This window comes from Aulonocara sp. 'chitande type north' Nkhata Bay, linkage group LG5, assembly GCF_057382095.1.
Source record: "Aulonocara sp. 'chitande type north' Nkhata Bay isolate Kocher_YH1m ecotype deep benthic linkage group LG5, A_spYH_male_GT1.1, whole genome shotgun sequence".
Taxonomy (NCBI): Eukaryota; Metazoa; Chordata; class Actinopteri; order Cichliformes; family Cichlidae; genus Aulonocara; species Aulonocara sp. 'chitande type north' Nkhata Bay.
Genome location: NC_141348.1, coordinates 38,153,541 through 38,169,309, shown reverse-complemented (window position 1 = coordinate 38,169,309; position 15,769 = coordinate 38,153,541). Strand labels below are relative to the sequence as shown.

General features: G+C 39.7%; 2 protein-coding genes across 2 annotated transcripts; one reads left to right on the top strand and one right to left on the bottom strand.

The window, feature by feature from the left end:
- The first annotated feature begins 9,802 nt into the window (after positions 1 to 9,802).
- On the top strand, positions 9,803 to 11,944 carry LOC147331235 (uncharacterized). Its single transcript, XM_086293408.1, has 6 exons — positions 9,803 to 9,964; positions 10,116 to 10,264; positions 10,374 to 10,447; positions 10,557 to 10,649; positions 10,811 to 10,909; positions 11,127 to 11,944. The coding sequence occupies exons 1-6, from the start codon at positions 9,857 to 9,859 to the stop codon at positions 11,291 to 11,293; spliced, it is 690 nt and encodes a 229-aa protein (XP_086149534.1). The 5' UTR covers positions 9,803 to 9,856; the 3' UTR covers positions 11,294 to 11,944.
- A 1,085-nt stretch (positions 11,945 to 13,029) lies between these two features.
- LOC147331234 (adenosine receptor A3-like) lies at positions 13,030 to 14,452 on the bottom strand. Its single transcript, XM_086294306.1, has 2 exons — positions 14,078 to 14,452; positions 13,030 to 13,737 (listed from the first exon to the last, which is right to left on the bottom strand). Exons 1-2 carry the CDS (start codon positions 14,404 to 14,406, stop codon positions 13,092 to 13,094), a joined length of 975 nt encoding a protein of 324 aa, XP_086150432.1. The 5' UTR covers positions 14,407 to 14,452; the 3' UTR covers positions 13,030 to 13,091.
- Between the last annotated feature and the right edge of the window lie 1,317 nt (positions 14,453 to 15,769).

Genomic DNA, 15,769 nt, shown 5'->3' with positions numbered 1-15,769 from the left:
GAATTATTGAAGTTATCTGATGACGCCTGCGCCCCAATGAAACGCCCTAAGAATAGGTTAAAGCCCTCACTGCCCTTAGGACAGATCCCTCTCCATTTTAATACTAGTATGATATGTCTGCGCAGACTAAAGTTAACTGGCCCAGACACACACATAGATTATACAAAGGATAACTATACATTCTTCTCTGACTCCCCAGGTGCACGCTGTAATGAGACATGGCTAGCTGTCTCTATGGCTGAAGTTGTATCATATCTGGAGGAACACACACACAGTTCAAGTTCGAGCGCAGAATCGATCATTGTTCCCCCAGAGGGTGTATTAAATGACACTGACTGGGGGGAGTTAGTTAAATCACACATGGTCACGCGCCTAACTAGACCAATCCCACATGCTTATTGGTTGTGCAATAATACCCTTAGATTAGCTTTACCTGTTAATTGGACCGGTACCTGTGGTCTAGTAACCGTTGATGTATGCTGTACTTTCATTCCCAATAACACCGCCCCTAACGGTTCATTCACACAAGCTATGAATAAACTTGAAGCATTGCAGATAGAACTAATTGCCAATACAGGCCACGGTCAGTGGCTACATAAGTGGCTACAGGACACGTTTGGAAGATGGAAGGAACTAATTGTAGCCTTTGTAACCGTTGCAGCATGTTTTTGATGATTATTGTCTGTTGTGTGGTACCCTGTGTACGTTCAATGATAACCCGTATAGCTGTTAGTACAGCTACTTCAATGTATTTGCAATTGACACAAATTGACCCAGATTATGTGTCAGATGTTACCAATGATGTTCCTGATGTGTATATTGAACATTAGGTTGTGAACTATTACATTTTATGATTTGCTTTTTATATTATGTTATTACATTTGTGATTTTTCCTTTCTATTTGAGTTATTATTTTTAAAAAATAATAAAAGAGGGGAACTGTTAGGTATTTTAGTACCACGGTTAGCATTTACAGAAGATTGTTTTATACAGAAAAGAGTTGCTCAATAAGGCCCATCTACTAGTTGTTTTTCTCTTTCTCTGTGACCCAAGAATTAATGTGTAGGACTCACAAGCTGGTACCCCAAGGTCGAAAATACCACAGAGATGAGACCACTTCCTTACTCCCATCCTCCCTTTTTTTATTATCTCCTGGAAAAGGCTCGTTAAAGGCTAGGTGGTTTGTTTCAGAATTCACTAATGAAAGAACTCTGTATTTTATGTCTAGGAGTGTATTTTGCTGGGATGATCATAAATTATAGCTGAACTGATAAACTACACACAGGATACTTCTTTGCTCACAAGGCAGGAAGACGTTTCCTTATTTGGTCTGTACCGGTTTGAACTGGGAAAGCTGACACACGAACCTTTTTTTTCATCTATATAAACTGCTGTGTATCAAATAAACCTTTGAGTTGATTTGGGAAGGCAACCTGAAGCAGTCTGTGTTTCCTTGTTCTCCCAAGCTGCTCCCGGCGCTGTAACTAACCCAGCTGAACGGCATACCTGAGTGTTACTTTAAATAATTAGGAATCTTAGAAGGAAAGGACAAAACTCTGCTTATCGCTCACGCCACGGAGGAAACCCGGGATGGCAATTTCCTTCACAACTTTTTTTTTTATTTTTATAAAGCTCTGACTTGTATTATGAGTCTGTGGTCTGGGAGAGAGTCTGTAACTCTGTTTCCAAAATACAGTATATAATGACCAATGCTGGCCAATTAATTATATAGTTACTTCTTCAAAAAAGTAACAGAGTTTGGCAAACAAAGTTTTTTGCAGCTATTTTTTTTAAATGCAGCCAAGGCATTTTTAAATAAACATTTCAAACTATTTACAGAACAATCAGCTGTTCTGCATCAAATCTGATGCCACACAAATTATTTGTGCCACTCCAAAAAATAATTCCTGTCCATTATGAGATAAAGGAGAACAACAGCCTGATACCTGCAGGCCTGACAGAGTAGATGTATCACTCCTGTATCAGTCTGTAACATTCAGCAGTCGCCTCATTGTTCTGACACACACAACAAAACTATTGACTACACTACACACTAACGACACAAGATTTGCGCTAAACGTCGCAAATCTCTCACATCTCAAAACACCGCAGTCACTCCTAAAACTTCCCCCGTTTCTTAACAACTAGATGCCACGTTGCCATATCATTTTTTGATTGGTCGACGAATTTGATTGGACGAATAAGAAAGGCAGAGGGGGGTGGGGTTTGTTTTTGTTCACAGGCGGAGAGTGCTTTCGAGCCTTTTTTCTTATAAAACGCCGATTTAACCGTTTCTTCCTGCAGTAAATATAAACAACGACAGTATTCAGGAAGAAAACCAAACATTGCATTTTTTTTTATCACAACTCTGGTTTTACGTGGCCTATCAACACAATTTAAAAACTGGTATAAAGTCCACACGTTTTCCGTCAATTGTCCCGTCCGTCTGTCCTGCTCACATCTCCAATGGTTGTACACGTTGTCATTAACGTGGCTTCACTCCACATCAGCCACGCCCTTTGCCAGCTAAAACACCGGTGTCGGCACATAAGGACGCTGTTATAGCCTGTCAACGACGTTGATTGGCTGCGCATATAGGCATTATTGGCTGGACTATGGGATAAGGTGGCATCGTTCCCAAATGGGAGCAGCCAGTCACTTACTGACTAACACTGCAAAACAGAATTGTTAAAGTATTAATTTTAATTTCAATTCAGGTTAGATTTTTTTTGTGTTCAGAGACTGTACAGGTAGTGCGCAATTGCGCACGTGCGCAGCTTAGAGGGAACATTGCTCATGAAAGTGGCCACTTTCATGATCATTTTCACGGTCATTTTCAGTAATGAAAATAGAGTTTGTTGCGCTAATTTGACATGGGATTCTGCCTTTTCCAAGTGCTTTTAAATTAGGAACATTTTTACGTGATCAAACAATGAAATTACCTATAAACAAGGTCACAGAATGGGGAAATATGAAGCATAATATGTAAATGTACAGAAATATACAGTTAACAGTTGGTTTAAATAATAATTGATTGCATGCCCTGGGACAGACTGACAGAGGCGAGGCTGCCATATCGCACCATCGGCCCCTTTGGCCATCACTAGTAGGCAGTAGGTGAAGAGTCTTGACCACGGACACAACGACGGAGAGTGTCCGAGCTGGGGCGCGAACCGGCAATCTTCTGATCACAAGGCGAACTGCCAACTCTTGAGCCACGAACGCCCTAACTAGCAATGATAATAATACTTATGTGATGTAACACAAGCTTAGAGGGATCATGTTATATACTTTTCCATAGCATTACATTTGAATTCAACAGTTAAATCTTTCAAATAACGGACAGATATTTGTGAAATCATGATACATTTGTGAATGTATTTTAACAATCTAAATATGCATATGTACAGACAGATACATTTAATAATCATGACAATTATGTTGTATTACATTACAGTGATTTAACGTTAATTTACATTCAAAATGTGAAATCAAAGTCTATTTACGTAACTTTAATGATATTCTAGAAGAACAGAACATTACTATCAAATTCACAGTAAAATACCTTCACATTAGGGTTTTTTCCTATGGTCGCAGCCATACCCGCGACCTTGTTGTTGTTAGTTCACATTCATTGGCCGATGCTTAGCGTCATGTTATTTAGATTAATTGCAATTCCTACCTCTACATTTCTTTTTCAAAATATATAATTAGCACAGCGTGTCCGTGCAATGTTTTATATTGTGGCATACAGAGAAATCTTAACAAAGAAGCTCACAGAGAGAGAATGAGCTTGTTATTTAACCCTAAGCTGGTAGGGGGAGCTCTTTGTTAAAACCTTTGCCGGTGCTACAATGTGCCTCAAGGTTCAACAACAGCACAACAGAAGTCACTCATGGTACAGCACTCTCTCTGCAAAACAACAACTGTCAGTGACTCTGCACCACGGCGTAAACACAACATTCAAGATAACAGTTAAAAGTAACGCAACCATAAACAATAAAACAATCAGAATCAGAAAGGGTTTTACTGCCAAATGTTGAGCAGGTTTACAAATCAAATCAAATCAAATCAAATCACTTTTATTGTCACATCACATGTGCAGGTACATTGGTACAGCACATGTGAGTGAAATTCTTGTGCAAACATACTGTCATAAATTGCGCTTAAATAGACATGAAAAAATAAAAGTAAGAATAAGAATTAAAAGTGCTACGTAGAAAGATATATACATGAGTGCAGGTGGTGATCAGTGCCAAAACATGGAATGATGCAGTGAACACAGCGTAGGGTCATATGTTAGTGGTGGGAACAGTCGTACGTTTATTGTTCATGTGTCCAACAGCAGAGGGGAAGAAACTGTTCTTATGGCGAGAGGTTCTGGTGCGAATGGACCGGAGCCTCCTGCCTGAGGGGAGCAGGTCAAACAGACTGTGTCCAGGGTGAGAAGGGTCAGCTGAGATCCGAGCTGCACGCCGCAATGTCCTGGAGGTGTACAGGTCCTGCAGAGATGGGAGTCTGCAGCCAATCACCTTCTCAGCAGAGCGCACAACACGCTGCAGTCTCTGTTTGTCCCTGATAGTGGCTCCAGCGTACCACACGGTGATGGAGGAGGTGAGGATGGACTCGATGATTGCGGTGTAGAATTGCATCATCGTCCGTGTTGGCAGGTTGAATTTCTTCAGCTGCCTCAGGAAGTACATCCTCTGCTGGGCTTTCTTGATGACGGAGGTGATGGTGGGCTCCCACTTCAGGTCCTGAGTGATGGTGGTACCCAGGAAGTGGAATGAGTCCACAGAGGTGATGGGGGTGTCAGTCAGGATGATGGGGGGGAGTGGGGCTGTGTGCTTCCTGAAGTCCACAATAATCTCCACTGTCTTCTGGGCATTCAGCACCAGGTCACCAGACGTTCAACCTCCCTCCTGTAGGCAGACTCATCCCCGTCCGAGATGAGTCCAATAACGGTGGTGTCATCTGCAAACTTGATTATCTTGACAGACTGGTGGGTGGAGGTGCAGCAGTTGGTGTACAGGGAGAAGAGCAGAGGAGAAAGAACACAGCCCTGAGGGGAGCCGGTGCTGATGGTCCGGGAGTCAGAGACATTCTTTCCCAGCCTCACATGCTGCTTCCTGTCCGTCAGGAAGTCAGTGATCCACCGGCAGATGGGATCAGGCACATTCATCTGGGAAAGCTTGCCTCAGAGATGGTCTGGAAGGATGGTGTTGAAGGCAGAGCTGAAGTCCACAAACAGGATCCTGGCGTAGGTTCCTGGGGAGTCCAGATGCTGCAGGATGAAGTGTAGGGCCATGTTGATGGCGTCATCTACAGACCTGTTGGCTCTGTATGCAAACTGCAGGGGGTCCAGGAGGGGGGCCGTGAGGGTCTTGAGATGGGAGAGAACTAGGCGCTCAAATGACTTCATGACCACAGATGTCAGAGCCACGGGTCTGTAGTCATTTAGTCCAGTGATTCTAGGTTTCTTGGGGACAGGGATTATGGTAGAGGACTTGAAGCAGGCAGGCACATGACATGCCTGCAGTGAGGAGTTGAAAATGCCAGAAAACACTGGGGCCAGCTCGTTTGCACAGTGTCTGAGGGTGGCAGGAGACACACCGTCTGGGAGCTTTTCGAGCATTCAGGTTCTTAAACTGCTTCCTCACATCTGCTTCATGAATATGAAGAGTTGTGGTGGGAGGAGGTGGTGTGAAATCCTCTTTTGTGTGGGGTGAGGAGGGGGGTGTTGTAGGTGAACAGTTTGAAGGTGGTGATGGCTCTATGGAGGGGGGAGAGGTGGGGGAATTAGTGTCCAAAGTGCCTCTATTGTTGGGGCCGTTGGAGGTGTGAAGGCTGCCTGATGGCTCGTCAAAACGGCAGTAAAAGTCATTAAGGGTGTTGGCCAAGAGCACGTCATCAGTGGAGTGGGGGGTTTTAGGCTTGTAGTTTGTGATATTCCTAAAACCTTTCCACACAGAGGCCGAGTCATTCTTTGAGATCTGCTGCTGCATCTTCTCAGAGTGCTGATGTTTAGCAATGTCCACTTCTTTAGTGAACCTGTACTTGGCCTCTCTGTAGCAGTCCCTGTCTCCGCTTCTGAATGCCTTTCTCTTTTCCAGCCACAGCTTTTTGAGTTTAGGAGTAAACCAGGGTTTGTCATTGTTATAACTCACCCTGGTGCGTGATGGCACAATGCTGTCCTCACAGAAGTGGATATAGGAGGTGACAGTGTCCGTAAACTCGTCCAAGCTGTTAGAAGCAGCCTTCATTGTGTCCCAGTCTGTAGACTCCAAACACGTGCGAAGCTCCTCCACAGCCTCGTTGCTCCACAGTTTTTTTTGTCCTCACGACAGGTTTGGAGAGCTTCAGCCTCTGTCTGTACATCTAAACAACAAGAACATCTAAACAACAGCACATGTCCCAAGGCATGATGGGAGACATTTCTGGATGTATTTTTACAATCTAAATATGCATATGTACAAAAAAATATATTTAAAAAACAAGTAAATTGTGTTTCATTACATTTACAGTGATGTTATGTTATTTTACATTTGACGTGTCAGATCACAGTCTACTTATGTAAATGTAATGATATTCTAGAAAAACAGTACACAACTGTAAAATACATAGTAAAATAATTTGACATTACTATTTTTTGGAACAGTGTAACAAAGCCCTCTTTTCCATTTCTTCCATGTACAAATTGGCCACAATGGGCGAAACTGGGGAACCCATGGCACACCCATGTTTCTGCCTGTAGTACTGACCCTTGTATGTGAAATAGGTGGAATTAAGACACAGTTCCAAAAGCAAATACAACCGGTCGGTGCTGTGGTTCTGCTACTGAAGTTGGGCTCATCCTGTAATCTCTTACGGACTACCTCCAATGCTTCAGTGACTAGAACACAAGTGAAGAGTCATTGTAACATTGTAAAAAACCATTGTTTCATCTGCCCCCATAATAACATCTCTCACCTTCTCAACAAAATCCAAGGTCTTCTGGACGTGGTGTTCAGAGCTGCCTACCAGCGGGTTGAGGATCAAAGCCAGAAACTTTGAGATGTTATAGGTGACTGAGTTGATAGTACAGACAATTGGTCTTAAAGGTACACCCTGTTTATGTATCTTTGTAGATTCCCCTGGGCATAGCCTGTGGTATGAGGTCCAGTCAATAACATTGTCTTGTTCTAACTGCTTCAGGCAATCTATCACCCTCTTCCTGTAACCACTTCCTAGGTTTTGTTTCAGGGGGTCATAAGTATTTTTGTCACTGAGCAGTGACACAGTTTTTCTCATGATGGTCTTTCTGGTTTAGCAAAACCATGCAGAAACTCTTGTCTGCTGGAAGGATGATAATGTTCTTGTGATTGCTATGTGATGTGAGTGCCTTCCTCCCCTCCATGTTGATGTTGGATGCTGGGGGCTTTACATTGGTGAAACAGGTCGAAGCTTTCGTCTGTAGTTGCTCTGCTTCCACGTCTGCAGTTTTGCTGTTACGAATGGCTTCTGTTTCTGTGGCTGTGTTCCACTAGTGGAATTTGTCTCGGCGTCACAGAAATTCACGGTTCGGTTCAGTTCAATACTTTGGTGTCACGGTTTGATATTTTTTCGATACAAAAGAATGTTCATGCCTTTTTAATTTGTCATTTATTAAAATTATAAATATATATTTTAACTCAAAAGTACAGTTTTTAAATTTAATGTTACTGAAACAACAAAATAATAATAAAAAAAATAAATCTATCTGATTGAGAAATCACTCATCTTTGGAAAAGAGAGTTTATTACAGAGAAATGGCTCTTTCCAAAATAAAAGCTATACTATACGCTTCTTCTGGGCTATATTCTCAGCAGCATATTAAACATATCAGGTCCCCATAAGGAGAATCATGTGCTGTCTAAATGACTCGAGTAAAGTTTGTAGCATGAGTGCTTGTTGTTTTTGTCTGCTTCCACTTGTCTTTGCACTAGGATGATGTCGGCGTAAATGTGCTGTCATATTCATTGTGTTCCCACTAGTGCTGTCAGCGTTAATCTCATTAAAATGACGTTAACGCCATAACATGGCAAATCTCAGAGTTACTGCGGATCGCCCCGTGCGTGGGGCTGGACAGTGTCAATAAGTTAACGAGCAAACTGCGCTAACGCACTAGTTCCCACCAATGTAATTGAGCATTGCGTGGCACATCTGACATGCTGTTTTACTTTTGTCCATGACGCGCTTACCATCAGGGTCATGCTTAACATGAAAACCAAGATAGTTCCAAACGCCAGATCTGAATGAGGGTGGGGGAGGCTCAATTTCGGGTAGCGTTGAGGCAGTTGCCATGTTGCAACGAGCTTAACTTCTGTCTCGCTAGCTTGCGCTGCGCTCAGTGGATCTGCGCTCCACAGTGCAGCCTAGGCCGAGTAGTCGAACGCAGATCCACTGAGCTCTCAACACAGACAGCATCGTCAGAAGAAAAGTTGATAACATAAATTAAAAATTTTGTATTGTTTGATACATATGCGTACCAAACCGAAAGCGCTGTATTCTTTGCTATGTGACAGTGGTATCCAGCATAGTGCAACCTTTTCAGTCCATTCAGCATCTCAACTACACAACACCTCCCATCAGGACTGGGTGTGCCCAGTATATTCTGTAAGTTTCCCAGTCTAATCTGCATGCAAAATGTAAGACAAGCTCCCTTCAAAGCCAGTCTACTGTGCTGATGCCAACATGAAGTCACAGCTTCCCCAGGCACAGGTTGACAGTAGTTTTCCGCACAGGTTACATGAACTTCAAATCTTATTGAGTGAAATTGTGTATATTAGATACGCATCAATCATACAAGGTTGGATTGTTATAATAAATATGATTAACTGAGCATATTTCACTCATCTGTCTATAACTTAAAGTTATTCCTATCATGATCCTTGTCTAGACTACATGAATGCTGCAAACACTAAGTTATGCCAGCGTGGAGAAGAGCCGAGCCAGTTGCGTAAAGTGGCCTTCATGTGTGTAAATACTTTATGTGAAAGTAATTGACTCTTAAGTGTCTTAAATGGTACTTCAGAAATATAGGCTGTGGTAACTCCCAGGTAGCCACACAACTTCAGTTTCCTTTAGTAATGTCACTGCGTTATTTCTCTTTTCTTTACAGTCAATGTGTTTGCTCTTTCTCATTGAGAATTGTAATGTGTTTTTGACTCCATGTGCAGCAAATCAGGGTATAGAGCTCAATCATGTTGATGCTTTATTGTGTTGTTTTAGAATAACTTAATAAAAAAACTATTTGGGCTGAAGTGAAGGTATTTAGGTAAAAACTAGACAGGCTAAACAGACTACAGTAAATATACAGAGTACAAAGTACAAAGTGCAAAAAAAGTGCTTATATCTGCAGTTGAGGGTAATCTCCTAGCCAAGATCATTACTTAAAAAAAAAAAGCTTTTGGCTTTTAACCTGGATTGTGAACATGCAATATTGCTCCAGTTTCCTAAAGCACACAACCTTTAAAAGCATGATGTTGCATAAATATGAAAAACTTCAGCATAACTGACCCCCCCCAACACACACACACACACACACACTCACTGTATTTTGTAGCTGTGAATGTATTCATTTAACACATTTTAACCATGGATTTCACATATCAGTGTTCTGTTATGTGCTTCTGCAAACCTAACTATTTTGCTGCACCATGTTTGACGAATAAACATCAGCTTGGTCAAATAACATCAGGGTTAACATGTGGTTATCTGTTCTGTAGCTACCCAGACAGGGGCGGGTGGATGAAGCAGAAAAATAACTGGTTGGTGATATTATTTTAAGGCAGAGCTGATACCAACAAGGGGCTTTAGAGAACACATATCTGTGAGGATGAAGACTTTGAGTGCTGCTCTTGTTTTGCTGAGTCTCATCTCAGTGGGCCAGCCTGCATCGCTGGCCTGTGAGAAGCTGTTAAAGCCAGTCGACCAACGTCCAGATGTAAGTGTCTTTCCACATTTGTTTTGTTTCAGCTGTTAAAACTTGCAATTTTTTTCTGAGATGTGATGGAGGGAAATATTCTGAATGTTTTTTTTGTGAATTTCCAAAATAAATAATGAATCAATCAATTAAAACAAATCTTTTATTTCAGCTGATTGGGAGGTGGCACTTTATAGCTGTGTCCACAGAGTTTTGCCTGTCTTCAACATTAGTCAGTGCTTTATTTTCCCCAAGTGCCGCAGTGGATGTAATTTCTAAGGGCGAACCAAACCTCTATGGTGATACTACTTATTTGAAAGCGTAAGTAATGTTTTATTTTTTGTTTTTTAGTTAAATTAATAGCATTTAACATGGTAACATTGTTCAGCTGTTCTTTCAGGTGTTAAATCTGTAATGATGAATGTTGCAGGAATGGAGTTTGTATCAATGGAATCTCAACATTTCTCTATGCAAACAGCAGCATATTTGAACTCGACAGTGAAAGTAAGAGGTTTTTCTTTTAAATATACTCTGACTACAAGCTGTAGTTCAATAACAATTTAATATATTACTACCATTTAAATACTTTAAATTACTTTAATGATTCCAACAGATGCCACAGTTGATCAACCAGACGTGCTGCTGCACACTGGCTGTCCTGACTGCCTCGTCTCTAAAGAGGATAAAAGTCATCTTTTGCTCTTCAGTAAGGTGGCAGGGCTGGGGGCTTTTAGACCATTCATAATTTGTAATTTCCTGTTGTAGTTAAACAAAAAGCAAAATGCACGCTGTGAGAAATACAAGGTTCAATACAATCCATCATATTATCACAGGCCTTTTATCTCAGATGTCGCACTGCTTCACCAGGTAGACGAACAGCTGTTTCTGCTGCTGAGCTGACGGAGTTTGAGACACAGGCAGAGTGTCTGGGATGGTCTAAACCCCAACTCCTCAACACTGATCATGGTGAGACTTTTACAGCAACCAAAAAAAAAAAGGAACAGATAGCACATATGTAAATGATCCTCTTTCTTCTTTCAAAAATGTGTTTTTATGTCTTTTGGGCAGCATGATGATTTTATGATGGTGTAGCACACTCTGTGTCACTTTTGAGTGTGCATATATAAATCAGTTTAAGTTTTAACATTTCATTGTCATTTCCTTTCCTATATTCCATATACAGATTATGAAAAGTGTGTGCAATTTGACGAAGATATGGATGAGGATAAATTAAGCGAAGTGCTTCTGAGTTTCTTTCAGAAGACGCTTGAAAGGATGAAAACCACATATCACTTGTTAACCAAATGCATGGCAGAGGGTTTTATTTCATATTACCCCTCATTGTTTTAAGAACTAAATGTCCAGTGCATGCTGAACTTTATTTTCATATCTAAATATGACTTTTAATCTATATATGAATGCTTCTTTTAATTACTGAATTTAGCTTTTTTTTTCTTCATTTAGAAGAAAAAGTTTTTTAAATAAAAGTCTGTACGTCCATGTATGTTAAAAATTTCTTTGCAATTTATGTGTGAGGCCATAGCCATGCTAGCAGTTCTATGAGGCTCCATATAGACATCAGTGTTTCGAACCATGTAATACAAATAACAAACAACTAAATATCAATGATAGGATAACAGTGCAAACCAGGTATTATGTTTACCATGATAATTTGTGGTGTAACTGTAAAAAACAATCACAGATTGGTTTGTAACCTATTTTGGAACCACATTTGATGCATTTATTTTAGGTTCTAAATTTCTTTTCTTAGTTTTGTCTTATTTTAAGTTTCATATAGCCAGAAATTGGTGCTTTTAGCTCTTAAAAGACTCCTTGGCTCCAACATTTGAACAGAAATGATGGCTTATTGTAACTGTTGTTGTAAAATCAAAAGTAAAAGGATAAAAACAGATATTATTGTTTTTATATTTTCCACAAATTCTTAACAGTAAGTTGCTTTTCTTTGCTTTTACATTTCAATAAATATTTCTCAAATCCTTATGAGCTATATGGATTGTCATTTAGAACACCAAGAATTTTGGTTTATTATCTTTATGTTTGTTGTGATTTTTGCAGAGCTGCAAAGGTTTAGGAAAGTAACTTTGAGGTTTGAATAGAAAATGTGCATAAATTGTGCCGTGCATTTATGAGAAACCCATGAATCCATTCTCTTCCACTGGGCTGGAGGTTATCTCTGATTTAAAAAAAATATTTTTATAGTTATTTTTGTTTGTGAAATAATGGCATCATGGTCACATTCGCTATGGCCATCTGCACTATTCTTTTCTTTTCTTGTTACAAAAGATGACCCAGTTTTCCTGCAGAGAAACTTCATAATGAAGAGAAATTTTAAGTGCATTATAATTCCTCTTATAACCAATTCATAAACAGCTTGTGCTTTCAGACACAATGCTCCAGCTTTTTTGAACAATTTACAAAACTTAATGTGAACACTGAAATGGGAGTGTGGCATGGACTTTAATGTTGCTTATTCTTCCATAATCAGGATAAATCACATATGTTCAACACAGAATGACTATAAACCTTTCTATCTGCTTAAATGAGGAAATTGTTAAATATATATCTCTGTATCACATGCAGCATGTGATAAACTATTTGGTTGCACTGACAACCATCTTGGACAAACTAAAAATGTGCTTGACATGATACGAAAATTTTAAAGTGGAACTCGGAGACCGCTCATGAATGTAGTTGTCAGTTGAATGTCTCACTTCCTCTTAGGCTTTAATCTACTTTGGTAATACAAAATTAAGTGCACGTACAGTTGTTTCCTGTGCTGCATAGTTCCAGATGTGAGTAAGGATTTCCTTAAATCTTCAATACAAAGATAAAATCTTAAAGACAATATAGTTTAAAAAATGCATGAAAACCAACAAAGCAGCAAATACAAAATTTACATGTTGTATAAAAAAAAACTAGATGCAGCATAGAGATTTTAAAATATGATAAAACAAACCAATCAGATATCACAAAAAGTACTTTGTTTTATAGTAATACTTGAATAAAGTACACAAGTCAATGAAACAAAATATACTAATCCTTATACTTAGATATAATCGGGGGGAAAAGACAACAAAAAATCAGCCTTATAATTAGAACAAAAAGGCAAGAAAACAGAAATCTGCCTTCAGTCATTTGACACAATGTGACTGCTGGATCTTTTGTCTGTCATTTGGCTTGTCAAGGATTCTTGATTTTCAGCAACACGTGAAACACACTTTCTCCAGATCTTCAGATAAGCTTTCTTGATTTTTTGTATTTTGAATGCATACACAACTGGATTGACCGCTGAGTTAGCATGAGACAGAATAATACCTATATATAAAACTATTGGTGGTATATTTGTCACCTCACCAAAATAAACAAGGCAGTTCATTATGTGAAGCGGCAGCCAGCACAGGGCAAACAGAGCGAAGACCAGAGCTAGAGATCCTGCCAGCTTTTTCTCTTTTCTTAGGTAGTTCTGAGACAGTTTTTGAGCACCACTGCCTGGTTTCCCTCGAAGGTGTCCTTTTATAATACAGAAAACATGGGTATACAACGTGGCCATTACCAACAGAGGTATCAGATTCAGGGAAAAAAAACTGAAATAAACCAGGTATGACATGGGAATTACAGCTATAAACTGGCAGACAATTGTAGAATTGGCTGAATTAGACAAGGTTTGATGGTTGTACCACCCAAGCATGGGAGTAAAGCTGAGAGGGATTGCAACAATCCAACATGCTGCCACCACAAGACAGGAGTGTCCCTGTGTCACAATCCTTTTGTACCTATTAAAAAATGAAAACAATAAAATAGTCTCACAAAAAAAATTAAAATAGCATAAAATGATTTTTTTTAAAACAAAATAAATTGTTAGTGAAGTACTGGTCGATGTGATAAAATGATATAGTAAATGGTAAATGGTCTGTATTTGTATAGCGCTTTACTAGTCCCTAAGGACCCCAAAGCGCTTTACACATCCAGTCATCCACCCATTCACACATACCATATAAACCACAAAGTCCATAATTACTACTTCCTACTACTAAATTACTATGTTCACTATTCAACTATGAGTCATTTTAGTTTGTTTTTAAAAAAATGTGTCTTATTAATCCATACTCTTACCTGAGAGGGATATACACCCGGAGGAAACGGTCAAGCGAAATAGCCAACAGAGACAGAACTGAAACGAGGGTGAACAGAATGACCACACAGCTGATGAAGAGACACGTATTGAACGAAGTCTTCACCCGTCCATCCACCACTACAGCCAATGGTATGGCCACACATCCAACCAGAAAATCAGCCATAGCCAGAGATGCAATAAGGCAGAATGTTGGCTGTTGAATGCTTTTAGTGGTCCAAAGTGCCAAAATGACCAGCATGTTACCCAGACAGCAACTAACTGCAATAAGCACTTCAACCAAGGTGTAAATCATTACTCCCAAATTCATTGTGCTTTCTATCTGGCTGATGATTGTCAGTTGACGGTGCAGTATATTTGAGTGTGAGTCTGAGCTTCAGTGTGGTATGTAAATCTATATAACATTTGAGGAAGTCCTTGGTCTCTTAGCAGCAATTTTTTTAAATAACACATACAAATAGATATGCATGTAAGAGGATGCAAAAGAAAAAAAAACACTGGTGCAATTATGAGTAACTAAAAAAACATCTCTCATGTCGAAGCTACACAAGCCACAAAACCCACATCCTGAAACAACATACACCTAGGTTATATCTCACAAATGGGGTGGACGTTTTGGGTGTTTGCTCTCTGTGTTATGTTTTTGCAAATCAGATGGTATACTGATAGATGGTATAACAGACTGTTATTGTGCAATATATTTCCTCTGCCTCAGCTTAGATTCTGTATAAATACTGTATCAGTGAAGGTGACATTGACTTTGAAAAAAAAAGACAAATAGCGTGTACATGTGCATGCTTATGGCATCCCATTTCTAAGAGCAAAATTTTCACATCTTAAAACAAACCTCTCTTTAAGGGCCTCTAGCATGACATTTGGTGTGTCTTAGTTAGCTATTTGTTTCCGGAGCTTAACTGTGTAAACACTGCATTCTATTATAATTCATTATTCAAAATTACAACATTTTGCACATTATTGTTACTATTGGTAGTAGTAGTAGCAGCATGTATTCTTGTGTTTTCTTCTTGAGGACACGAATGGTGTACACAAACAACATTTTGAACTGTTACACTGTTACACCTATGTAATATGTATTACAGCCTCATAGATTGCATATGTAGATATTCTGCATATCAAGGCATTTAAAAGGGAAGTCACAGGGAGCAGCCGCAGTGCATGCCCCCAACCCTAGCACATGCAGGTGAATGTGTTTAAAGTTCATAGGGAACTCTGAAGTAGATAAAGGAAGTGTTGGGCATTGATGCTCAGTAGTAGTTTTGCAGATATGCAGAATGTGTGGGTAGAAGGTTAACCTCACTCTCCCCAGCAAATCGCAATGATACACACAATCATGTGAAAAGGAATGTTTGCATAGGACTCTATGAACTCCCATGAAAAACCGCATACAGCTTTACCGTTTCCAGCAGCCAGGCACTGCTAATCAGATGCACTTGATTGAAATATCATCAGCAACCACATCTATTGCTCATCTGGTATATTCAGATGTGGTTTAACACACACACACACAAAGCAAAAAACAGGGCTACAGGCCTCAGTTAGCATGTCAAATCTTAAAGTTCATGACAGCGCAACTGAAAAAAGGCTGAAGATGCCACTCTTGTTTGTAAGAGTTGCCAGAAGAAAACCTCTTCTCTATAAAAAAGAACATAGAA

Coding starts and splice junctions, on each gene's coding strand:
- LOC147331235 (XM_086293408.1), top strand. CDS start 9,857: ATGAAGACTTTGAGTGCTGCTCTTGTTTTGCTGAGTCTCATCTCAGTG. Junction 10,265..10,373: donor GATACTACTTATTTGAAAGC/GTAAGTAATGTT, acceptor TGAATGTTGCAG/GAATGGAGTTTGTATCAATG. Junction 10,448..10,556: donor ATTTGAACTCGACAGTGAAA/GTAAGAGGTTTT, acceptor TGATTCCAACAG/ATGCCACAGTTGATCAACCA.
- LOC147331234 (XM_086294306.1), bottom strand. CDS start 14,406: ATGAATTTGGGAGTAATGATTTACACCTTGGTTGAAGTGCTTATTGCA. Junction 13,738..14,077: donor CGGGTGTATATCCCTCTCAG/GTAAGAGTATGG, acceptor ATTTTTTAATAG/GTACAAAAGGATTGTGACAC.